At 36.8% G+C, this 26,284-nt stretch overlaps 2 protein-coding genes across 3 annotated transcripts; one reads left to right on the top strand and one right to left on the bottom strand.

The window, feature by feature from the left end:
• Positions 1 to 652: 652 nt before the first annotated feature.
• Positions 653 to 2,804, top strand: LOC133830382 (WAT1-related protein At4g15540-like). Of its 2 annotated transcripts, none has more exons than XM_062260359.1 (7): positions 653 to 913; positions 1,034 to 1,099; positions 1,212 to 1,328; positions 1,507 to 1,768; positions 1,969 to 2,055; positions 2,155 to 2,306; positions 2,417 to 2,804. In XM_062260359.1, exons 1-7 carry the CDS (start codon positions 684 to 686, stop codon positions 2,565 to 2,567), a joined length of 1,065 nt encoding a protein of 354 aa, XP_062116343.1. In that variant the 5' UTR covers positions 653 to 683; the 3' UTR covers positions 2,568 to 2,804. The 2 variants fall into 2 exon arrangements, with proteins under 2 accessions (XP_062116343.1, XP_062116342.1); XM_062260358.1 differs by having other exon boundaries at positions 654 to 913; positions 1,897 to 2,055.
• Positions 2,805 to 3,323: 519 nt separating this feature from the next.
• On the bottom strand, positions 3,324 to 8,241 carry LOC133830381 (protease Do-like 9). The gene is made up of 9 exons (XM_062260357.1): positions 7,474 to 8,241; positions 6,852 to 7,051; positions 6,574 to 6,754; positions 6,020 to 6,211; positions 4,579 to 4,811; positions 4,133 to 4,234; positions 3,975 to 4,025; positions 3,771 to 3,875; positions 3,324 to 3,685 (listed from the first exon to the last, which is right to left on the bottom strand). The coding sequence occupies exons 1-9, from the start codon at positions 8,111 to 8,113 to the stop codon at positions 3,587 to 3,589; spliced, it is 1,803 nt and encodes a 600-aa protein (XP_062116341.1). The 5' UTR covers positions 8,114 to 8,241; the 3' UTR covers positions 3,324 to 3,586.
• Positions 8,242 to 26,284: the final 18,043 nt, after the last annotated feature.

Genomic DNA, 26,284 nt, shown 5'->3' with positions numbered 1-26,284 from the left:
GGACCGGTAATAACTGAAAGGACATTGACACTACGTAAAAAACTCTGTGTCATTTTATTATTTAGTCAATTTTATTTTATCATACTGATTTGATATTATGTAGTGATAGAAATTTAGTATGTAGCTACCCAATATTGATTTGTTGTACTAACTTATTTGTTCCACCTTCAATTAATTTGATTAATTAAATAAAACGTTGGTTATGGAATTTCATCTAGTAATATGATTGTGAATAGATGAATAATTAGTATATACTATTCGTTATTCAACGCCAAGTTTCCACTATAGCATGATTTTATGTTGAGCTTTGTAATATTATATTAGTGCTTGGTTTGCTTAATAATCAAGTGAATCACGTATTCACAATAAATATTCAATAACACCTTCTTTCTCTTTCTTTTACTGCACATGAAAACAAAATTAAAAAATAAAATAAAAAGTTGTACGAGACTTATTTTCATTTACAATTATTACTGAATTATTATAAATATTTAAAAAGAATAAAAAGAATTGCCCATGTGATCTTTTTTACTTGAAACTTAATTGAGGAATTATATTTTATTGAAAAGAAAGGCCTAGTGTCAATGTTCATCGTTAATTACTTTATTTAAAAGATCTTTCCATCAAAAGAAAAGTTATTTAATAGACCTGACCCAACAGAAGTAGAAAAGTCTTCCATAAAAATGAACCGAGTGCAGGATCGAGAGAGAGAGAGAGAGAGAGAGATGGGAATGACGCCATGGTTGGAAGATTTGGTACCATTTGCGGCCATGGTGATGGTGGAATGCCTGGATGTTGGGTTAACCACACTGAGCAAAGCAGCCATGACTAAAGGAATGAATCACTATGTCTTTGTTGTCTACTCAAATGCACTTGCCACCATCATCTTCCTCCCCTTGTTCATCTTCCAAAGGTTTTGTCACTTCACCAATTATGCTAATTTTGGTTTTTCACTTCATAAATTATGCTAATTTTCTTTCATGACCAGAACCACTAAAATGTGTTAATGGACTTTTCTTCTTATATGTCACAGAAAGAAGACACCACCACCACTCAGTTTCTCTCTTCTCTCTAAATTCTTCCTCCTTAGCTTTGCTGGGTAAGTGGCCTTTCTTCTCTTTAATTTGGTTTTTTTCCTTACCCAATTTAGCAAAATAAACTCATCCGCACAATGGGATTTTTTTTTTTAATTCTTATTATAAAAATTTCAGGATAACTCTCTTGCAAAATTGTGTATTTGCTGGTGTAAGCTACAGCTCCCCAACACTTGGATCAGCTATGAGTAACCTGGCTCCGGCCTTCACATTCATCCTTGCTGTTTTCTTCAGGTACTTATTTATTGATTAGAGAGGAAGATAAGAGAAATAAGGAGATGGGAAAGTCCAATATATTTTATTTTTTTACAATCTTTGGGAATCTGGGTACTTTTCAAAACATAATGAATTTGAAGGTTAAAGAACATAATTTTAGTAAGGTTACAAGGTTTGTTTGTTTTGTTTGGTCTAGAATGGAAAAGTTGGACTTGAGATGCTCAAAAGGCCAGATCAAAGTCATGGGCACTCTGGTTTCAATCTCTGGAGCACTGGTCATCATCATATACAAAGGCCCAGCAATTCTGGCTTTATTGTCTCATTCTGGACAAAATACTTCTTATCCATTAAACCCATCTTCTGCCCCCAAGATTTTGAGAGCAACTAGTAATTGGATTGAAGGAAGCCTTTTCCTTGTAGTTGCTAGTTTATCTTTTTCCATATGGAATATTGGTCAGGTAAATGCAATCTTATAAAAACTACTTGGTTTGGATTCACATATGTTCCCATCTAATTCTCTGCTCTTCATTTTTTTTCTACCCAAAAGCTTTTATGGAACTGATTTATGTTTCGCCAACTATTGAAGGCAGCAATTCTTGAAAGGTACCCATCAAAGATAACCATTCTCTTCTATTATTACTTCTTTGGAACCATTCAGTGTGCATTACTTACTTTAATTGTGGGAGAAGATTCAAGTATCTGGGCACTAACACCTGATATTGAGCTCATCTCTGTTCTCTATTCAGTAAGCACAACATTTTCTCAGTCTCAATTCCACAAATGTGATCACAATATGACTAGCTTTTAAGTTTAGTCATCTGCTAAGTTGAACTTCTTATCATAGGGTATCTGTGGAAGTGCGGTGGTCTTTTCTGTGCTAACATGGTGCATAAAAATGAAAGGCCCTGTATTTGCTGCCATGTTCAAGCCTTTGGGGATTGCTATTGCCGCCTTCCTGGGAGCCATTTTTCTCGGCGACACATTTTACACCGGAAGGTATTGCACTCTTCGTTCCCCTACAACTAAAACACATGAATTGTTGCCTATTGTTTGAGCAAAATCAATCCATGATCATGTTTTGATTCACTTCTGCTTCTTTCTGGCAGCGTTATTGGAGCTATTTTAATCGTTATAGGCTTCTATGGAGTAATATGGGCGCAGTCAGTAGAGGGAAAGGCAGAGAACCATGGAGTTGCTAATGGGTTGCAACAAGCCTCACCGCAGACCCCTCTTTTAGAAAGCCAAACACATGTTTGAACATTGAAACCTAGAGCATTGTATTATTCAATCCTTTCTTAAACCATTATAACTGCTTTATTTATTATAAATGAACCAACCAGCTGCAATTAATGTATTTGCTGAGATAAAACCCGAAGATGTCAAGAGATGTTTAGGAACTATTAAGGAAAATCTAACATTACTTCAAAGCTAGAGTTATTGTTGATTTTGTCTAAACCATGAATACGGAATAAGAATGGTTGATGCTTTTTATTATTACTAAATAATTCACATGGGGAGGGGCAACTACGATTCAGTCAATTTTTGTATTTTGGGACCTAAATCATTTATCTATACGACGGTATATATTGTAGTCATTTAAAATACCTTATAAATTTTTAAAAAATTTAAAATAATTTACAATACTAAAAACATAACAAATATGAAAAAATAAAGATGCATACAACAAGATGTTTGAACTTTATTTTCAGTATTGTAAAATATTTTAAATTTCTTAAAAATTTACAAATATCTTAAATGACTACAATATACACCATCATTAAAAATTATTTAAGTACGAAAAAAAATAACTACACTAAAGTGGTCCCCCAAAATTAGTATAGCAAATGCTTCTTTGGGAATCGACATATCATGCATTTTGATTCTGCCTAAAAGCACACAAGACCAAGCTTTTTTTGTCTTCCCAATTGGCCACCAACCTCACCTGCATGAAACATGCCCTCAACCTGATGATCAACCTGATGATCTTAAAAGCAAAAAATTGTTTGGCCATGATTTCTTTAGTTAAGATTTCCATTCAAGCAGCCGTAATTTCGAATTCCCTGGAAAAATTTGAGGATCACCTCTAGATTTTACACCAACCATATTTTCCATCAGTTCTATGAAGATTTCCTAGGTCTACAAGTTTTGAGCGGAGAATCACCAATTTTTAACAAATCTTAAGCAGAGGCAACCAAAGAATTTACTATGGTATACAAACAGCTAGCATGTTCACCCACAAGAAGAAGCAACTCAAGGGTAGTATTCCCAATTGAATTTCATGTCTTTAGATCATCAGACATGGCTGATGGTATGCAATGTGTCGCCAAAATATCCAGAGTGGCAGCATTTGCTGTCTTTGTACGGAGGACCACTATCTGCACAAGGATAAGAATGTAAGAAAGTGCAACATGCACCAATCATGCAGAGAAGTGCAAACACAAAGCCTATAAGACGGAGTACCTGTTGGTATTCCAAATCAAATCTCAAAAATTCATCATCACAGCTCTCAACCATGCTGGCCAAACTCTTAAGATTCTTTACAGGTTTACCATTGAAAGCCAGAACCTATACATGCATACAAAAAGAAGGGATTCAATAAGTCACTCTTTAAAGCAATTTAAGCTACTAAAACTGCATTCATTTTTTATTGGTGCCAACCCTAACCTGGGTGTTAACAATGTCCTCATACCCAATGTTGATATCAGCCACAAGCACCTTGAAAAGATTTTCCAAATCAAGAAACAAATGTTAGAAAATACAATCACAAAAATGACCTGGCCATTGTAGCACAGTGCATAGCTTCAGAGAAAAAGAAGGTAAACCTGAGAAACCACAACAAGCTGTTCATCTGGAGATTGTGGTAAAGAATGTAACAGCTTATCCAATAGCTTCACTGGGGCTTCATATTCGTAATCCTTTCCGTACTGTAAAACACAAGCAGGAAAATTAATATCCAAGTTCGTTTAAACATTCTGAAAATGAATCTACTAGCATTCTTCATGACACGTGAAAAACAGAATATATTAGTTCTCAAACCATAAAAACAAAACGAGAAGAAAAATAATCATCATTACAATGAAATAGATCCATAATTGATTCTAATATAAGAAATGTTCATAAATGCTGAGAAACATTACAGAAATTTGGTACACAAACCTAACTGCAAAATCTGAGGATTATCAAGCAGTATAGAGCAGAGATCATACAGAAAACAAATTATCTAGGCAGGGAAAAAAAGATTGAATGGAATTAAAAAGGAATTACACACCTCAGACCGGAGATAGGGAACAGACACAGTTGTAAACACAAATCCAGCAATGATATAATATGATGGAGGTCTTCCTCTATTGTGTGCTGGTATTAGCCTTTTGTGGGTCACAAGTTTGATATCAAAATTGAGAATCTCAGAATTGCGCAAAACCCTGACAGCAGCATTATCTCCAGTGTATTTCTGGGAGATAAGGTAACTAAAACCTATGCGCTCTCCATGTCGAAAAGGAACTGAAAAATCAACAAAAGATAGAGATTTGAAGTGACACTATACATTAAGCAGAAGACAAAAATAAGACTTGCAACTCATACAAGCTGCTGTCCGAATTCACAATTTCCACATCTTGCCAAGACACATCTACTTGTAAGTTGTAACTCATACATGCTTTAGGTTACTAGTATGTTTGATCCAAAGTCAATGACCAAAGCATACAACTCAAAGCCAAAAACAAAAAGGTTCCCTTCAGTAATTTAAAAGAAAAAACACGCCCTAGTAAATAATAAACAGTACAGGTTGAAAGAAAGTCTGTAACAATTAGGGGCTGTTTGGTATGGGGTGAAAAGAGGAGTGGGAATAGGAATCTGAAGGATTCCCTCCTTTGTTAACAGGTTTCAGTTTTTTAATACCCGGTATAGTTTATGTTTAGGGCTTCAGTTAGCAGGCAAGAGAAACTCACTGAAAAGGTGGATGTTATTTGACCAGGAATTTGTTGCCCATTCAGTCACCCACTGCGTGTGTGTATAATATATATTAATATAAAAATGCAAGCACATATATATATTGATATACTTTGATTGTCCCTTAAAAAAATATATATACTTGAATTGCATGATGTGACATCCAAAAATAATTTATTTGTTTCAAAAGAAAATAATAATATTTATCCTTTTCAAGTAAAACAAATGTATAACTAACTAGGATGAGTACAAAACCCATTGGTATTGCAACATACCTTTTATTTTAAAAAGTGGTAAAGTAATTTTCAACATAGCAAAAGTAGTGTTGCTATTTATGAAAAATTACTAAATTATTATATTTTACATGTTTTTAATACAAATAATTATTTTGATGATTTTGTAAAAAGAAATTATAAATTAACAAATTCATTTACACAATCAAACACAGAAAAGTGACGACCCTGGTAATCAAGAAAAAGATTCTAATACATAGCTAAACACAATAATATAGCTTTCCAAACAATCACATTAGCCACTTCAGTTTTTCCAGTAAAGAGAAAATTTTGAACTCTACGTACCAAAAACTCGTAAATTTTCTTTCAAGGGGAATAATAAAAGTAACAACTACTACGGTTTTTTAATTATTATAATAATTAGTATTTGAAGCATCATACTTCCTGATAATACAAACAAATTCTCAGCATAAAATCTTTCACTTATATGTATGAATAACAAACATATATGCATCAAAATATACTAACCTGTTCCATCATTGGCAATAAGAACACCATCAAAGCTGAGAATTATATCAGATGGTTTTAAAACTTGCGATTCCGGAGTTGTGGGATCAATTCTTCTAATGCGAACACCTTTTTGATCAGATTTCATGCCCATAGACCTGCGCAAATCAGGATTTTCCATTTTCTGCCACTCAACCCCAAGAATTGGAAATCCTGAAGGTGAATAACATGGGAAAAAAACAGGTTAAAAGAATACAATGCTTAGTTGTCATAGCATTACAGTATATAACATGGTTATATACCGCATATGCAGATCTAATTTGTGAAAATCCAATAACACTGTACCGACATAAATGCCACTTGAGTCTAGCTCAAGTAGTTTTGCGTGTACCGACATAAATGCCACTTGAGTCTAGCTCAAGTAGTTTTGCGTGGGTGTGTTGTGAGTGAAAAGTCTGGGGATCAAACCCCAGCTGGGACTAACTGACTAATAACTAGTTGTTTCTTCTTCTTCTTCTTCTTATAATAATAATAATAAAATAATAATAGCAATAATAATAAACATATAATGTTACCTGTATAAGCACCATTCTTTTCATAATCTTGAATGAAGTGCATAATGACTGGTGTTGGAATGACATAACCAATATTCTCTGCATCCTCGTGTTTAAGGGACTGAAATGCAATACCCACACAATTACCTTTATCATTGAAAGCAGGTCCACCTGAATTACCTGAGTTTATAGCAGCATCTATCTGTAGATACAACCATAAAAAGAAGTGTTAAGACAAATTTAAAAGTTGTAACCAGCACAAGCGCAAAAAAGAAAAGACAAAATCATCATCTCATAACCTGTAAACCTAGAAGTTCAGTGGAACCATGAACATAGGATAGAATCTCAATTCGAGATACAACGCCACTAGTCACAGAAATGGTGTCACCTCCAATTGGGTAACCAACAACAGTCACGGCATCTTGAAGTGTGGGCAAATCCCCAAATTCTACAGGGTATACTCCTTGCCAAAACTCATCATCATCAACAGTAAGCATAGCTGCATCACATAACAATGCATTCAATTAAATTGTTTCCTCATAGGAAGAATAGCCCAGGTAAGTACTAATACCAACAATTACTTCACAGTGCATGTTGAGGTTCTAAAACTTGCCACTTCCATAAATATTTGCCCATATATGATTGCTTACTATTAATCTTCCGATCAACTTGGCTAAAATTCAAGAAATTTTTAAAATATATATTTATATATGTATATATTAATAAAGGGAAAACTTCCACAAGTTCTGGAAAGACAGTAGCTTTTTAACCTATCCACAATGAAACAGACAGAGATACTCCCGCCATTACCAATCAACCAGCTGGGAAAATATTACATTAAAAAAATTCAAACCCAGCAATCAGTAATATATAGAACACAAAATATTTCAAGGAAATAAGCAATAAAGAGGATTTGAATACCAATATCACACTCGGTGCCAATGGCAAGAACAGTAGCCAAATACTTGGTATCGGAGCCACGTTTCTTGAGCTTGACCTGAGTATAATGCTCCACCGAATGCGCATTAGTAAGCACCCTCCTTCCACTAATAACAAACCCACTGCTGCTCGAGCTATACTGCCTCTTCCTCTGCCACGGAAGCGAGAAATTAGGCTCCGTATGGACACAGAAAACCTTCACCACAGCATCCATGGCGGGCATCACCCTTGCTACGCTCTCCCAGGTGATCCCATGATCAGCAGCCAAACCCGGGGCAGCCACCAGTTCAGTGGATAACGCTAAGTCTCCATTTTCAACCTGCCGAGGGGGCCGTCTGCCTGGGGCCTTGACCGGAGGCTTCTCGGGCTTATCGGAGTTCTTGGAGAGCTTCTTGGGTGGGCGGCCAGGGCGGCGGCGGCGGTGAGGGTCGCTCGGTGCACCCGTGTCAACGATTTCTACATTGCCGACTGAGAAAACGTCGTCCAATGCGGGTGTAGAGGTGGTAGTGGCGGGGACAATGGCGGTGGCTGTGGCTGTGGCTGTGGCTGGGATTTCTAGGTTTTCGGAAATGGGGGTTTTGGGTTTACGGCCTCGTTTCCTTTTGGCCTCAGTCTCACCCATTTGGGATCTGAAAGGCTGGATTTGGACAAGGGGTCTCTCTTCTGTTGCTGTTAGTGTTTCTTCTGTTACGTAACGTATATGTATGTATGTCGGACTAAGAAAAGAGGAAAATGCCCAACCCAAAGGTCATAGAAGAAGAGGAATAATAGTAAAAGAAATTGGAAAATCTTGGCTTTTTTTTATGACGTCCCAACCTTTAAAAATATCACTTAATTCCCAAACTGTTTTTAATTTAATTGTATTACTTCCTTCCTTTATTTTAAAAAATAATTTTTAAAATGCCCTGTAAAATCTTTTTTAGTTAATATCTTATATTTTAAAAAGAATTTTTCATTAAAAAAATATTTTATATAATAGTTATGCAAATAGAAAAAAGAAGTAAACACTTAGAGCACTCTCATCCGGTGCTCTACTTCATCCTTTAAAATACCTCCCCAAAACACACATTTTTCTATTTTACCTCTAAGTTTTACATTTTACCATACATCACATTCTCTATTTTTTTCTCTATATCATTTAAATATTATATTTTCAAATATTTTTTATTCATTTAAAATATTTTTTATAACTATCAATAATATCCTAATATATTTTAATATTATAATATTGGGTTAAAAGATGAATAGTGTACATTAAATATAGCTTTGTACTAGCTATATATAAAAATATTTGTAAAATACATCATCCAATGTATCCCTATTTTTGTTAGTTTTAGCTATTTTTTTACATATTTTGGTAATATAACTCACCCAATGTGAGTGCTCTTAGAGAGTCTGACTAGTTCAGGATTAAAAATCTATAATTTTGAAAAGTGAGATTTTGAAATGAAAATATGAATTTAGTGAAAAAATAAATGTTTCTAAAAAATGTGATTTGTTCAATATCAGTAAACTATTTTTTAGTTGTAAAATACTTAATTTGTGATTGGTATTAAATTTAAAAATATAAAAACAAAACTGAATATGTGATTAGTTGAGTTGAATCTGAATATTATTTTAATTTCATATATTTTATATACATATATGGTATGATATTAAATTTTGATTTATCAATAGATTTAATTAAGTAAAATTTAATAATATTGATAAATTAAAATTTAATAATAGTGCATTGATTAAATTCATAACAATATTGTATTGTCATTAATTTTGGTTTTTTTTTTCTAAATTACAGTTATATTTTTTTAAATTAACTTAACGTTGTTGTTATAACTAAGCCATATTTGTTCAGCAATGTTATCTCTAACATTTTCCTTCTGAGTCATATAAGCTTGATTGAAATTAATCTCTTCTGTCTCATAAATTCCTACTTCTTCTCCTTCTTGTTGGTTTTCTATTGTTGTATTAGATTGGCTTTCGGTTCCTTCAATATCTTCTACAGGTGTGGCATCAACTGAATATTGTTCAAACATTTTATCATTAATAGAATGCATTTTGATTTAGTTGTGGATAGCGGCACATGCTATTGGTATTCGACGTTGCTTTCCAAGCAAGTATGGAGGCATTGACTTCAAAATTGGAAACCTGGCTTTTAGAAGTCCAAAACAACGTTCAATCACATTACGCAATGATAAGTGTCTATAATTGAATAACTCCATCGCACCTCTAGGATGGTTCCCTCTTCCTCTAAAACGATGCAAGTGATAACATTCACCACGATATGGTGCTAGAAACCTAGGCATATTTTGATCGCCAAAATCAACAACATAGTGTTATATTATTTTATAATATAATGTTTTAGATTAAATAAATGTGACAAAGAATGTCACATATTGTAACATATAAAAGAGAGTTACAATATTTGGATCTATGTGAATATTCAAATATGTAACATATTTAGTATTACAAATTCAGTTACAAATTTGTAACTTCCACATATTGTCCATTATTGTGTAGATTTGTTGTTATACAATTTTGAGTTGAATTTCTTAAAGACACAGGTGAAATGGTTGTTAGAAGAATGATTGTAACCCCAATAATGTGTTTGGGGGTTACAAAATCAATTGGGAGTGATTTGGAACTGTTTGGAAAAACAACACAAAATTATGTGCTGAAAATGGCCAGTGGCTGCAACTAAAGGTATTGGTGGCCGCGGCTTAGGGGACAGAGACTAGTGCCCGCGGCCACTGATACTCCTGGACGCGGCCAGTGTGGCTAACAGCCAACATGGTTTTTTAGTTTTTTCCAATTTGAACGGTTCTAACCTTCTAAGTAACTCTCAAAATCTCAATTTTAATTCCATAAACATCCAATTAAACATTAGTAATAGCCATGGGAGTTTGTGGAATTTGAAATTCAAATGGTGTCTCTAAAGGCTATAAATAGGAGTATATGGCTCACTTGTAAGACACAATTTTTCTATCCGTTGGAGCACTTGGCTAGAAGACACCTAGAGGCTTGATAATTCCATAAAGTTATTTTCAAAATAGTGAGAGTTCCTTTAGTGCTAGAGTTAGGGGAAATAAGCTTTTGGACAAAGGTTTCAAACCTTGTTCAAGTTGTTGATCCCCAACACTCTTCACTTTGATTGTGTGAGTGATAGTTTCTTGTTCTTTGTTCTTGTTCTTACCTATTCTACTATTGTTTTTCTTCTTATTCTTCTTGTCTTATTTACTTGTACTTCTTGTTTAAGAGCTGTAATATTTTATTTCTTTTTGTTTCAAACACTATTACTTTATTTGTATCTTTTGTCTAGAGTTGTAATTTTCTATTCTCTTCTTCTACTTCTTCTTATTTTATTTGTATTTTTTAAGTCATATAGTTGTAACATTATTTAATCAATCTTTGTTTATTTGTATATTTTGCTTAGAGTTGTAAAGTCTTTTTACCATTTCCATTGAGGCAATCTATTTTTACCTAATATTCAAAAGATTACCCCTTGTTTGTTTCAATGGAAGATGAGACTATCAAAATCATGAATCATAACCTAGTGAGGTTGGATAGGTTTGGTGGATCCAATTTCACTAGATGACAAGACAAGGTGAGGTTTCTCTTTACCACTCTCAAGATCACCTACATCATAGAGTCCACCCTTGAACCTCTCCCAACGCCATCCGACAAGGACACTCCCGAGGTGGTGGAGAAAAGAAGGAAGATGGAGGAGGATAATCTCCTTTGTAGAGGTCTGTTGACGCGATTTTTTGCCAATAGTGTATTAAGAAATTAAATGGGTAGATTAGTGCTAGATTATAAACCGTAATGAAATAGTAAACACTCTCTCGAAAATACAAAACTTTTACGTGGTTCAGTGGTTCAAATCCACCTAGTCCATAAGTCAATATTATTACTTTTCTCTCTTTATTTCTGTAGAGTTTTAGTAATACAAAAATGGCTCCCCCTTTTCCTATCCAAAATTCCTAGTATTTATAGGAGAATTCCATAGACGGGTTTGGGTAACTGCATAAATAAACCGCATAATTAAATAAGGTATATAATTAATACAGATTATTCACATTTACATTGGGATATGATTTGATAACATAATAGAATATACTCCGGCTATCTTGGATAATAAATGATAGATCTGTGATGTAGCCTAGGAATTAATGAGCGTATAAAGAGCCTCTAAATCTCTTGGGATCCTTCAGTATGCGCTCTGTCCAGGTTTCCACGAGCTGAGTATCTCACCCGAGCTCGTGTTCAAAGACTATCTAGACCCTTGCCCGTAGTAAGCTTAGATCGCCCAAAGTTGGATCTGGTCATTATAAGTCTTGAGTTCAATTGTTATCCTAAGAGGCAGTCTGATAATAGCCCATGTATTGTGCTATCCAGCCCCAAAGTCGAGCTGTTCACATCACTATTAGCCAGATATTTTACTTGGCTATTGTAATGTCCCAAATTCCCTAATGTGGCTTAATGCTTGGATTAGGGGGCCAGGGCCATAATTGATTTAATATGCAATTATGTGATTATATGCATGATTATGTGAGTTATATTATTATATGATGATAATTGCATGCATGTGGGCTCACTTCTTAATAGAATGACATTTTCGTAATTTTGGCCCGTTAAGGGCATAATTGTATATTTATGTGCATGTTTGTGATTTATGGGTGAGACCACATTATTATGTGGATATGTTCAAGCTATTTGGCATGAGATGATCCTAGGATGCAAGTTAGCAGTTTGGTCATAACGGGATTAATTGTCGGGCTCGGGGTGAGCCTGGGGGTAATTTGGTAATTAGTACATTACCGGGAATGAACGGGTAATGGGATATAATTTAATAATTATTTGAGAATATTGGGAGTAATGTGAATTGGAGGATGTTAATTATGATTAACGGGATAGGTGAGAAATGACAGTTTTGCTCTTGGGTGGCTTTGAAGGTTTTAATGACTCTAGGGGTATTTTGGTCATTTTGACCATTAGATAGGCTTAAGTTTAGAAAGCTGTGGAATTAACTAAGGTAGCAAAAATAGAGCAGCTCACTCTTTCTCTCTCGATTATCTCTTTCTCTCTCTCCCTCTCCTTATCAGTTGGAGTTTTGAAGCTAAGTGGAGAATTGAACTTGAGGATTAAAGCTTGAGGGTTTAGGATTGTGTTCAGCAGCAATTAAGGGGTTCAGTTTAGGGATTGAGATAAGGTTTTCAGTTTAAATTTCAAGGTTTACTCTATTTTTAAGGTTATGTTTAAGCTTGAGATTTTGATTTTAGAAGTGGATATTTGGTGATATTTTAAGTGTTATAGAACTTGGGTTTTGTTGTTTGAATGGTGATAATGTTGTATAAATGTTTGGTTGTGATTTTGGGATTGGTTTGGTAAAGATTTGGTTGAGTTTGAATTGATAAAAATGCAGGGGAGCTGGGTTCGTGGGGTCAAGTCCCTACCGAGTTCATGCAAGTCGCGACTTGAATGCATCCCAGAGTCTCCCCTGGATTCTGTCTAGCGGGCATGCCACGACCCACAGGGTCAAGTCGCGGCCCGCCCCTGGCACCCCAGACAGGAGGCTCTCTGTCTTGGGGGCGCGCTGCGACCCTTGGGGGCAGGTCGCGACCCGCTTGTCCCTTTTTTGCCAGGATGGGTTTTAGTAACTTGTAAGCGCGGGTTTTCATTCCTCTAGGCTCTGGATCGAATCTACTAACTATGTTAGTAGGATTCGAGGTCCCAGGAGGGTTTTAGTCCATGAACCTTTTATTATTTATTTCATTGATGGAATCTCATATTTGGTTATGACTAGGTGACCGCTAAGGGGCTTAAGGACAGATCATTCTCAAGGGTCATTCTTTTATTATTTTACGCTTGAACCAGAGGTAAGAAAATTGCATCTAGTATGTGACATGCATGGTTATTGATGAGGCATGTTGAGTGCTTTATTTATGGACATTGGTTGCATTGTAAATGCCTGGCAACTTTGCTTACTTGTGAATGGCACTGACTTGTTAGTTAGAAACGACATTGGTGTTTAGTATTGGTTGTGAAGTTCTGACTTATCAGTCATGATCGACAGTAGTACTGAGCACTGGTAGTATGGTATTGACTTTTGAGTTAAGAGCGACATTAGCATGTTTAACGCATGCCGAAATGATTATATCTAATCAACATGAGCATTAAATGCTTGACCGACCTATTGGTCGAAGAAAACTAAAGCGTGTGTCTAGTCTAAAGGCTAGTTACTGAGGGCCAGGGCTAAAAGGCTCAGGTGACTGAAATGTCACATAGCTTGGGGCACGAGACCCCAGAGAGACTTATTAGTCATCTATCCAGAGAGACTTATCAGTTTTTTATCCAGAGAGACTTATTAGTCATCTACCCAGAGAGACTTATCAGTCATCTATCCAGAAAGACTTATCAGCCATCTATCCGGAGAGATTTATTAGTCATCTATCCAAAGAGACTTATTAGTCATCTACCCAGAGAGACTTATTAGTCATCTATCATTTATTTATATGGTATATATGCAGTAATAAGTTTTCTTGTCGAGCCTTGGCTCACGGATGCTATGTGGTGCAGGTAAAGGGAAAGAAAAGTTCACCCAACCTTGAGTGGAGAGCTTAGGTGGCGATGTGTACATATGCGGTTGCTTGACCACCACAGCCAAGGTGTTTCTTAGGGGAACTAGGGTTTAACCCTGTTTTTGTCGCTTAGGTCGACGGGTTGTAACTTTTATAATGTAATGACCATTTTGGACTGTAAATAACTTTATAAACACTTTTATGGGCCCATGTACAGTTTAACGTTTTAAATAAAATATATCCATTCCTTTTCACTGAGATTTTCACCCTGGCCTGTTAATAACATCTAGATGCACGGTTACAACCTAATGACTCGTTTAGCGAGTTAAGCACTATTTAAAGTACACAGTGTGACGGTCTTGGGCTAACCAGGGCGTTTAAGCTATTTTCCCACTTATTCATCTGCCAGCTGTACCCGAGCTGAGTAATTGAACTCGTGCTAATTTAAGGGTACAACATTTGCCCCCCAAGCTCCTGCTCGTGCTTGATGTCGTCACCTTCTGACATGCACAATAAGGGGCTTTTAGGCTTCTGCCATGTAAAATCATGCCTACCTACTACTCAAGTATTGGACACGTGACTGCCTACTATTGGCGTCTGTTCAGGTTTCGAGGAATGTGACAATTGTCCTGTCAACTTTTTGCCGCCGTATAGTTCATTTACTCTAGGCCTTTAGATCTTGAGCTAACCCAATCAGATGGCCCGAATTAATTCCCGTAGTTTACGTATAAATAGGATGATCAGTCTTGAAACCTCACCACCTTTGCATTAAAAAAGTTTCCTTTTAAAAAAACAAAGTTTCCCTTTTTCCTCTCCAACTTCTCCCAAAAGCCTTCATCGCCTTTCAGACTTTCAGAAGCTTTCAAGGAGCTTCATGTGGACATATAAACATCTTCTTTGAACGAACATATACTCTGTAAGTATTTCCTCACCTGGTTTGAATTTTTTTTCAATTCTTTATTTTCTAGTGAGTTTTTTACTTCGAAAAATGCTCATTGCTCAATATTGTTTAGGCTATGTCTAAGTGTAAATAGGAAATAGGATTCGGTTTAGGCTAAATGCATGAAATTAGACTTGTTTAGAAATAAGGTACTCATAAATCTAGGCAATTTTTCTGGGTTATACTGAGAAAATTCTAATGGTAAATCGGTTCGAATACTTGTTTGAGGTGTAGAAGCTGAATGGGTTTTAGGTTTAATCCTAGATAGCTTAAAGGTTGCGATTCTTTAAGCGGTTTTGCATTAAACCACTTTCAAAAGGAAAGTAATGGACTGGCGGTTCTGACACGCGAATTCGAAGTATCCGAGAATTTTAAGAAATCGAGGCATGTGGCCTAGGATACCGCATGGGCCATGCGCTGAGGCTTGTAACGTCCTGCGTTTCAGGTATCTTGAAACGACTCGGGTCGGGATTGTTTTCCCCGAGTTAAGAATATTATTTTAAATAATACTATATTTGTTTGGAATTTATTTCCATGAGTTATTGCTAGCCAAATTATGATTTTTGTGTTTAAAAGTCAAGATAAGACTTTCGGTCTTGGATAGACACAAAAACCCTAATCAGGTAAAAATCTCATAAAATAAAATGAAAAACTATGGCAAATATATTTTGGGCATAAAATACATTCATAAAAATTAAAGTTTGGTAAAAAATATAAACCTAAGAGAAAATGGAAATTTTAGGGCATTTTGTGTTAAATGCTTAATTTTACCGAAATGGGGAATTTTATTCCATGAATGGACCTTAGGTTAAATTTTATTGTGTGATTAATTAAATTAAATGTGAGAGACATTTAATTTAATTATTATGTGTTAAGTTTTGTTTTTAAAACTTAATAAGAGTGAAAAAGGTTATAGAAAGTCAATTTGGATTTTTCTTCTTAGGAAATATTTATTCACCTTTATAAAAAAAAATTAAATAAAAAAATAATATAAATGCATATATAGGAAGAGATGGTTGGCCATGTGGGGTTTTAAATGGTTTGAACACAATTAATTAAGTTTTAAATCACATTTTAAATATTAGGGATAATGACAAGTGGATAGTAAAAATACTCAAGTGTTTTAGGATATTTTAGAGTAGTCTAAACCCTTCTAACCCCCCAAATCCGACCCTCTCTCTCTCACAATCACTCTCATCTTATTCGAAAACTCTCTATCAAGTTTTCTCTCCATCTTCAATCTCAAGAACACTAAGAAGCCTTGGTCTAGAAAGGGTTTCCGTAAGGTAAAGTTTAAAAAAACTAGACTCTTGTAAAGTTTTAACCATAGATTTTTCAATAGTTGATAATATATGTTGTTGGGGGAGTTGGTTAAGGTTTTGAAAGGGGTTTGAAGGAGCCAAAGCTAATAGGAAGATCCAAACCTTAAGCAAGAACAACAAGAGGTAAAAAGTTTACTTTTTTATGGTTGTTATTGTAAGATTTTTATTTTTGAGCATTATTTTGTATATTTAATGCTTAAAGTTTCTTATTGGTGATGTAATAAGGGTATGGTAGTTTTTCTATAATTTTTATGATGCTTGTGTGTTGATTTTTGAAAATAGGGACCAAAATCCCTAAGGGTTTTGGTGAGAAACCTAAAACAAAATACAAGTTTTGAGCTATGACTTCCAAGGGGTCAATCATCCACTGTATAATGATTTTGTAAAATTAAATTGTACTGTGATGTTGTTGAGATTGGGTACATAAAATTGAGCTTTTGAAACACTAAAAAATATTTAAAAATGAGTAAGTTTGTTATTTCAAAATTTAGGTAAAAAACTATTTTTTCGTATTCTTAATTTTGGGACCAAGTTTGGACAGCCACTGTATATGGAAAATGAACCCATTTTTTTCTAAAATTTAGTAGACATATTCTTGGCATAACTTAGTATTCCACTGTAAAATTTGGTAATAAAATACTGAACGGTTTGAAAGTTATTAAGTGACAAAGTTTGGAAAAATTAAGGACTTGACAATAAGGTCATTTTTACCTCATTGTTGGAAAATAATTTCACCAATAAAAAATGCTCCTTTTGACCTATGATTTTACAAAGACTTAAATGGCATACCAAAAATGGAATTAGAAAATTTTGGTAACAATTGGGTAAGTAAATTTCAAGTTATGACCTAACAAAGTATGTAGTTAAAAAATGTGAAAATAAGATTTTTACACTTAGTGTAAAAATGAGATTTTGGAACTTAAGGTAAAATGTAAAATTTTGCTTATTGCAAGATAAAAACTTGGTAAGTCTTGAAAACATATTTTGACCTAAAATACCGCTTTGAGTTTAGTGAGAATTATTTTTATTAAAGAATTTTTATTCTTTCAAAAAAATAAAAGAATTAATTTATTAATAAGTTAATAAATTAAAAGAGGGTTTAAAACCCTATATTTTGAGAAAATAATTAAGTGAACTATTTTTCTAGTAAGTAAACTTGATTAATTGACTTTGAAAAAATTAACTAGACAAGATGGGAAATTTTAACCATTTTCCTAATTAAGACAAATTAGGCAATTTTCTTAAAACGATATTTAGAGATTAGAACCTTAAGAAAAATAAAAGGAAAATTAAGAGTTTATTTTCTTTAAAAATAATTAAGGAATTTAATTAGTATTTTCTAGATATAATACCGGCTAAAATCTTCCATATATTTAACCGACTTGTTAAAAGTACGGGTTAATAGCGATGCGTTTAAAGAATAAGATTTTTAGTGAATTGTGGGAAAATACTATTGTGATACCTGAGCATAGGTATCGAGACAAAAGGATAGGTCTCCCCGAGACTTAGGGTTTAGTCTCAAATATTTTTGTATGAATTTCCTTAATGGGGTTAAAACCAAATAAGGATAATTAATCCCTACAAAGGATTTTTTAAAATGACCAAACTGTCCAAAATAATAATTATGAATTATGAAGTGCCATAATTAATCCGAGTATACTATATGGATAATTACAATATTGGCTAAGCATAACTGGAGTATACATTGGAGGGTGAAATTCTGCTGAGAGCTAAGGACTCCAAGTAAGTCAACTTATATTGTGTGGCTGCAACATGAAACGACTATTGTATTGTATGTTAGTATATGGACACATGCACATATACACACTATCGTAGAAAGTTGCTTAGAGATGTTAGTCTAGTGGGTGCTGATTTAGAAAATATGAACGGTAGATATTCGTCATATCCTAGATGGCTAATCCCCGTCACACTTATTATGTCTGGTTCATTACCGCGACGAGTGGCCAAGAGGTGAGGATTGCTGGTTAAACCTAGGGGCGCCAAAATGAATGGGACTTAGGGGCCCTCATGCTTACTTAATCAGTGAACGGTTAGAACCCGAGCAAGTGCTCTGATAAGTTATTCTCGGATAGCAGCCGTGAATATTGGCCATTCAGTGAGAGTGCCTAGAGAAACTAGGGGTTGCCAAGTTAGAGTGAGGTTGAACACCCTAGGGGCAACTGCTCACCAGCACCATTGATTAACATAGAAGTCTCTGTAAAACCGTGAAAATTCGATTACACTCCTGGATAAGTAGTGATGCCCTAGGTAACTTGATGGTTACCCTTGTGAGGGATTTAGTCTTGGATAAGTAGCACTGCCCTAGGTAACACGATAGTTACCCTTGATGAGGATATTTATTGGCTAGATTTTAGTGTTGAGACTCGGTTCTCTCTTACAAATTAGCATTTATGTTGAAGGGTGTGTTATGCCTGAATTGTTGGAAATTGTTGAGCGTTGGTCTAGAATTATATTGTGATATATTATATCTGCTTGCTCTGGGATTTTTCTGAGTGCAGGGATATATATTTGTTTATAAGATATAGTTGTGATATAATATATCTACTTGTTCTGGGATTTTCTAAGTGCAGGAATTTATCTATTTATATGAAATAATTCGTCATTGGTTAGCAGGCATGAACATAAGTTTGCCAAGATGCTTTTGCGTTCTTGAAATTGATTGTGCAGGGTCCGGATGGATCCGAAACCCTAATTCTCTGCATGCTTTTGTTTTAAAGTTGAACTTACTAAGCATTTTCACTTACCTAGTTGTTTCATGTTGTAGGTAAGAACAAGGGCAAGGCAGAGCAGTGAGCGTTAGAGTCTACCTTGCGAATGTACATGTGGATCGACCTTTTGGGAAGCTGTTTTATTTTTTGAAATGTTGTGTTATTTTCATAAACTAGGCTCACTCTACTATTTATAAAATATGTTTGTATTAAATGTTAAGTATGGCCATACAAATTTTAAAAAGTTTTTTTTATACGGGTTTTTGAGACATTTGGTTAAATGAAAACATTTTTATTTATGCATTATCGAGTCTTAAAAATCCGGGTCGTTACAGTTGGTATCAGAGCTCAAATTAAGCCGGTTCTGTAGACAGCCCACCTGTACATTTCGCAAAGATAGACCGGCACTCACGGTAAGTACTGTCTTTTCATATTTGTTTCCCTTGTTTTCTTTTATTTACCCAAATTCTATAAATTTTAGGTTATGGTTGATATACCTGAGATAGGTGACCTTGTGATAGGAATCCTACCCATGATCCCTATGCTTAGGATCGATTACTATAAAATGTTTAACAATGAGAATCTGTGACGCTTCGAGTACGGTCAACAACATCGGCGTGTCATTTGGCAATGGACTCATTACATGACAGAAGTCCTTGATAGGGCCAATACACCCGAGCGACGAAGAGTGCGATATGTCAGTACTTATCTGAGAGGCTCGACACAAATATGGTTTCATCACAGATGTTGGCGACTGGTTCGCGACACGTAGGATGACTTCCGTATGCAGCTTGAGCTAGCATTTGGGCCATGGATTGGCCTATCTCCATGGTTGATAGCATACCTCGAGGCAAGGCAGTAGAGCAGAGGAGGATCCTGAGAAGCCGAACGAGGATACCGACATAAAGCTGGATATCTTGATGATAGCCTAGATTAGGTTATATTGTGAGAGTCTTGTTGATACTTTTTGTAAAGACCTTGCAAACCTACTAGGTTGTAGGACTTTAGTGTAGTTGTAGCAGGCAGATGTAAAAACCCGACGTGTAGTTAGGGTTCTCATTTTGGATTGTTGTCCTGCTAACTAAAATCCTATGGGATGATCTTTCATGATCATTTTGTATTGCTGGGTTATATCCCTGAATATTATGACTACTTGTTTTGAGTCGAATCATTATGGTTCTTCTTTCTTGTTTATGAGCAAAATTGGTATGCTCATTTATTGCTAGGTTAGTATTCTTCCCTACTATATATTGTGGTATAAAGACTTTCAATGGTGCCTAACACTTGGGCCAGGGGAGGTCATGTTGCTAGACCCATCCGAGAGAGTGGTCGTTGACCAAGATGCAGGTCGTGGCCAAGGCAGAGGAAGGGTCGAGGCCGAGGACAAAGAGTAAAGCCGAAACTAAATCTGGCAACTCAGATAGAGGATCTTTGACTTTGTGGCGGCTACCGAAAGAGAAAATGTAATATGCGTTGGTATTACCTTATCATCCTTATGTGCTTAGGAGTTTTTTGATTTGAAATCAAACAAATGGCAAGGACAAGAGCTTAAAGAGGAAGGGGTGCTGCTGACCGAGGCTAGGGCGCGCTTGCTGCTAGAGCTCAGAACGCGCTTGCTGTTAGAGCTCCAAACCAAGCTGCTAGAGTTCGCGAGATAGCCGAGCAGATGAATAATCTGCAAAGGCTAGTGGAGAAGTTGGGAGCCTAAATTGAAAGAGGGCAAAAGAGACAGGAGGACGTTGATGCCCTCCAAGCTAAAAGGTTTAACACCCTTTTAGGACAACTCCCCATGCCACCCAATAATGTACAGAACAACGAAGCCCCACCTTAAAACAATGAAGAATAGAACCTTGGCCTCACATTATCATTGAGCAACATGTACTGCCAGTAGAAGCACCAAGAGCTACCCGAGAAAAACCTATATCAGAAAGGTTCGGCAACCAGAATCCACCTATATTCGAGGGGAGCAGTGACCCATCAATGGTAGAGGAATGGATCAGTATTTTGGAAAGAATTTTCGACTTCATTGGAACTACTGAGAGAGAAGGTAGTTTGTGTGACTTATATGCTGAAAAAGATGCCCACATCTGGTGGGACACACCCAAGAAAGGGCATAATATTGCCGAGATGGAATGGCTAGAGTTCTTGACCTTGTTCAATGGTAAGTACTTTAGTAAGGCAATGAGTGAGCACAGAGTGAATGAGTTCTCTAATCTGAAGCAGGGAACGTCGAGCGTGCAGGACTACGTTCGAAAATTTAACCAGCTATCTAGGTTCACGAAGAACCAGGTGAGCACTGAAGAGAATAAGACCTGGAGTTTTATGAAGGGCATACGCAAAGACATTGCCAGGTGTGTAGACACTGGTAGAACTGGCCCGGAGACGTATGGCGAAGCTGTGGAACGGGCTCTTCGCCAAGAGTCTTGGGCCGTGTCAGACAAGCCAGAACCATAGAAGAATGAAGACAGGAGGTACACTCCCAACAACCCCGGATAGTTTTAGGCCAATCAGAATGGCCCAAGAGGAAAGTTAAACCCGAGGTTTGGCCAAAACTCGAGGAGAATAAACAATCAAGGAGGCACAAGGCCGATTGTTGGGGAAAATAACAAAAAGAAATAGGGGACCTCCTAATCAGGCAATGGCTAGTCCCAACAAACAGCCATGATGTGAGTTTGAACAATGGCCACTGTGAAACAAGTGTAACCGACGCCATTGGGGCGAGTGTGGGCAAGTGTAACTATGGAAAGCTAGAGAACTTTGCTAAAGAGTGCCGAATGCCAGCCAAGGGCAACAAAAATTACCAGAAAAAACAAATTGGAGCTCCGCCTCGAGTTTATGCGCTTACGCAAAGCGACAAAGGAGCTGGACCATCTGATATGGTGTTAGGTCAGATTTATATTGCCCAAAGCTCGGCATATGCAATAATGGATACTGGTGCATCACATTCTTTTGTATCTGCATCCTTTGTGGAAAAATTAAATAGAAGGCCTGACCCTATGCTTGTTATTTGTGGGGTATCCTTGCCTTCGGGAGAGGATATGTTGGTGAGGACATGGGTTAGAGTCGTACCAGTCTAGAGTGAAGGTCGTGAGCTGATGGTGGATCTGTTAGTCTTGGAACTACATGAATACGACACCATATTTAGGATGGATTGTGTAACACCCTAACTCCAGGGACCGTTACGGTGTGCCTTTTTAAACAGTGCTAAACTCGCTAATTGAGTCATTTGGCCATAATCGTGTAACTAAGTATGATTAGCGGTTTAGGGATTAAATTTTTTGGTTAAGATATAACATTTCATTAGAACGTTTACTGTATACATTGGGATCCCAAAAATATAATTTAAAGGTCTATTACAAGAAAATATTTACAACCAACCGATCTAAGCAGCAAAACAGGGTTTAACCCTAGTTCCTCTTTCAACCATCGGCTGTGGCGGTCGAGCAGTCGCATATGTACACATCGTCACCTATGCTCTCCAACTCAAGGATGGTCCAGCTTTCTTTTGTCTTTACCTGCACCATATAGCACCCGTGAGCCAAAGCCCAGCAAGAATACTCAATATGCTCACGAACAATCATACCATGACATCAAATCATATCTGGCATGCCTAGCAAATATAGCTTTATTCAAGCATGCAAATAACCTCAGATAATGCTGGGGAATCTAGGATAAGAAATCCTGCCCTCCTGATTGGATGACTATCAAGTCAATCATAATCAGATGAGTGATTAACACACTGGTGGTTCCATTAACCATAATGGGTGGCTGACAAGCAAGTCACCACGGGGCTCAGCACCCACAGCCATGCATATGATGATCACTATGATCATACAGAGCTTATAGCCCTGAACAGATGAGTGAATATCACTTCGAGGTTCTGTTTAACCATAATGAGTGACTGAAAATCAAGTCACTACGGGGCTCGGCACCCATAGCCATGTGACAAAACAGTCACCTGGGCTTTCTGGCAATGGCTCTAATCAGATGAGTGACTGACAACAAAGTCACTACGGGGCTCGGCACCCATAGTCGTGTGACAAAATAGTCACCTGGGCTTAGCACCCATAGCCATGTGACTAACAGTCACTGGGGCTCTCTGGCCCTGGCTTCAATCAAATGAGTGACTGCTGGGTAAGTCACTCAGGCTCAACATAGCCATGTGACTAACAATCACTGGGGCTCTCTGGCCCTGGCTCTAAGTAACTAGCCTTTGGCTAGACAAGCGCTTATAATTTTCATCGAACTTGAGGTCGGTCCGGCATTAATGCTCATTTGAGTCATTCAATGTAGATGTCAATTAGATCTAATCTTTGTTGGCTTGCGTTAAACACGCTAAAACCATTCTGGACTTATGAGTCAATGCCATGTGACCAGTGCTCAGTACTACTGCCGAACTTGACTAATGAGTCATAGCTTCACAGTTAATACTGACACCATTGCCAATTCTGACTAGTTAGTTAGTACCACGCACAAGTAAGCAATGCTACCAGGCATATATCATATGTCAAATATCCAAATGTAGGGCATTCAGCATGCTTACTTAACAGTTGCTAGCATAATTATGATCATGCATAAACACAGAGACTCAAGCTCTTATTAGTCTCATATTCAATATTCATGGCATGCCTTAATCACATATTTCTCGTGCATCACATGCATCACATTTAAACACTCGACATGCCTCAATAATAACCATGCATGTCACATATGGGGTGCAGTTTTCTTACCTTTGGTTCAAGCAAAAAATAACAAATGTACAACCCTTGAGAATGATCGATCCTTTGATCTTTTAGCGGTCACCTAGTCATAACCAAATATGGAATCCCATCAATAAAATAAATCATAAAAAGGTTTAAAATCTAAAACCTCACTCCCGGGATCCATCCCGCACTCTCGGGACTCCCAATCACCCAAACGGGGTAGTGGAATCATCCCCCGAACCCCCAAACTCATCCAAAACCCCAAAAATAGGTTAGCTGGAAAGTGGACTAGCGCTGGGGCACTGCTTGGTAGCACTGGGGCGCTGCCCCAAGTCAGAGAGGCCCAGCTCCCTGCCCTGCCTAGCGCTGGGGCGCCACCTGCAGACCAGAAATTTTTCTGGTCTTCTCCCCTGCGATTTCCCTTGAAAACCAAACCGCCAAACCAATCCCAAACATCATCGACACATTAAATTCAACCCCCAAACTTCATTTATATTACACCCTCATCAAAACCCAAGCAACCTTACTAAAAAACTTCCATTAATTCCCAACTAACCACTTCAAATTCTCTTGACTAAAAACCATAAGAAAAACAGAGTATAGCCAAATTTCATGGATGAATTCTTACCTCAAGCTGGATTTGAGTCCTCTTCAATGGATGAACTAAGTTTCTAAGCTCCAACCTTTGATTTCCTAGCTTGATTCTTCAAATTGAGCTTCACAAATTCAAGAAGACAAGGAAGAGAAATGGTGTACGGGAGAGGTGTTTTCAATGCTCTATTTTCTCCAACATTCTACAGCCTTCAATGGCTTATATTAATCCTAGGGGTGAAAAGACTAAAATACCCCTAGGTCAAATAAAGGTTTCTAAAGGCTCCCAAGGGTAAAATTGTCCTTTTCCAACTATTTCGTTAATCATAATTAACTCCCTTCAATTCCCGCTATTCTCGATATTCTCAAACACCAATAATTCATATCCCGTTACCCTTTAATTCTCGGCAACGCTCTAATCATTAAAATCACGCCGAGACTCACCCCAAGCCCCGAACTTAATCCCGTTATGACTAAACCGCTACTTTGCACTCAAGATCGTCTCATGCTGAATGGCTCGAACAAATCCACATATAATGTGGTATTATTTGTAATTCATCCACATGCATGAAAATACACAATCACGCCCTCAACGAGCCAAATTACCAAAATGCCCTTATAATTAAATGTGGACCCATATGCATGCATCTATCATCATATAATAATATAATTCATATAAACATGCATATAATCATTTAATAACATGATAAATCAATTATGGGCCTCCCAGCCTCCTAATCAAGGTCCTAAACCTTATTAGGGAATTTGGGGCATTACAACTATCCCATCCTTACAGAAATTTCGTCCTCGAAATTTATCTGAACCGCCCGAAATATAAATTCCGCACAACTGATTCCAACTATCCAGGTCGCTTCCTCGACCTCACTGTTTCTGTGACATACCTTAACCAAGGTATAACTTTGATTTTCAGAACCTTATTCTTTCTGTCTCATATCTGGACTGGCTATTCCTTACAGGATAACTTAGCCTAAATCTCTAGATTCTCATAACTCAACTCATGAGTTTCCTTTCAACCTATGCCCTCAACATGGAAATACAAATACACGGTATACTGCTAACAGTGCCAAAACTAAGGCCCATTCAAAGGCAACCTGACTAGTCCTATTGTAACACCTTCGATAGCCAAGACCGTTACATTGTGTGTTTACAAAGGTGCAAGACTTGCTAATCAAGTCATTTAGTTAGAAACATGTTATTGAAACTACAGTTGAACTAGGGTTAAAAGATTTTGGTCGCAAAAGTTTCATTCCTTATAATTAAACATTTTTACATGGATCCCAAAAGTAGTAACGTTAAAAGACAATTTACAAAATTTACGGATAAAAGTACAGTTACTAGCCACTATAAGGGCAAAATAGACAATTAGGCTTTTCTCGTCCTGTACCACTCCTTGGTCGTGGCAGCCGATCAGCTGACTATGTACATTCAGCCTCAAAGCTCTCCCACTCAAGACTGGTCCACTTTACCCTTGCCTTTACCTGCACCACGTAGCACCCGTGAGCCAAGGCCCAGCAAGAAAACACAATAACAGAGCATAATCATCAATCAAACAATCGGATAATCCATACAGTGTAAACACACACTCAACAGTCCAAGACATGCATATAATCAGGCATTCAACATACCAAGCTTATCAATTATCATTAACAACCAATTCACATATAACAATCAGGATCAACGCCCTTAGGTCGCACCCCCTATTTATCCCACTGACTCCGGCCCGCTTAAACCAAGCTCAGTGAATATTAAGTTGTCCTCAGTTACCAGTGGCTGAGCCGCGCCCTGTGCGCAAATGTTGATTTCGGCACTCTTAGGTCGTTTATCACATGTCCCATGACATAATACCATCTATGACATCAAACAGATATAGGGAACTCTTAGTCCCAATACAATCACATAACCGGGTGCAGTT

Source organism: Humulus lupulus, chromosome 4 (assembly GCF_963169125.1).
Source record: "Humulus lupulus chromosome 4, drHumLupu1.1, whole genome shotgun sequence".
NCBI classification, from domain to species: domain Eukaryota; kingdom Viridiplantae; phylum Streptophyta; class Magnoliopsida; order Rosales; family Cannabaceae; genus Humulus; species Humulus lupulus.
Note: the sequence above shows the minus strand (reverse complement) of the source record. Positions and strands in the feature narration are given on the sequence as shown.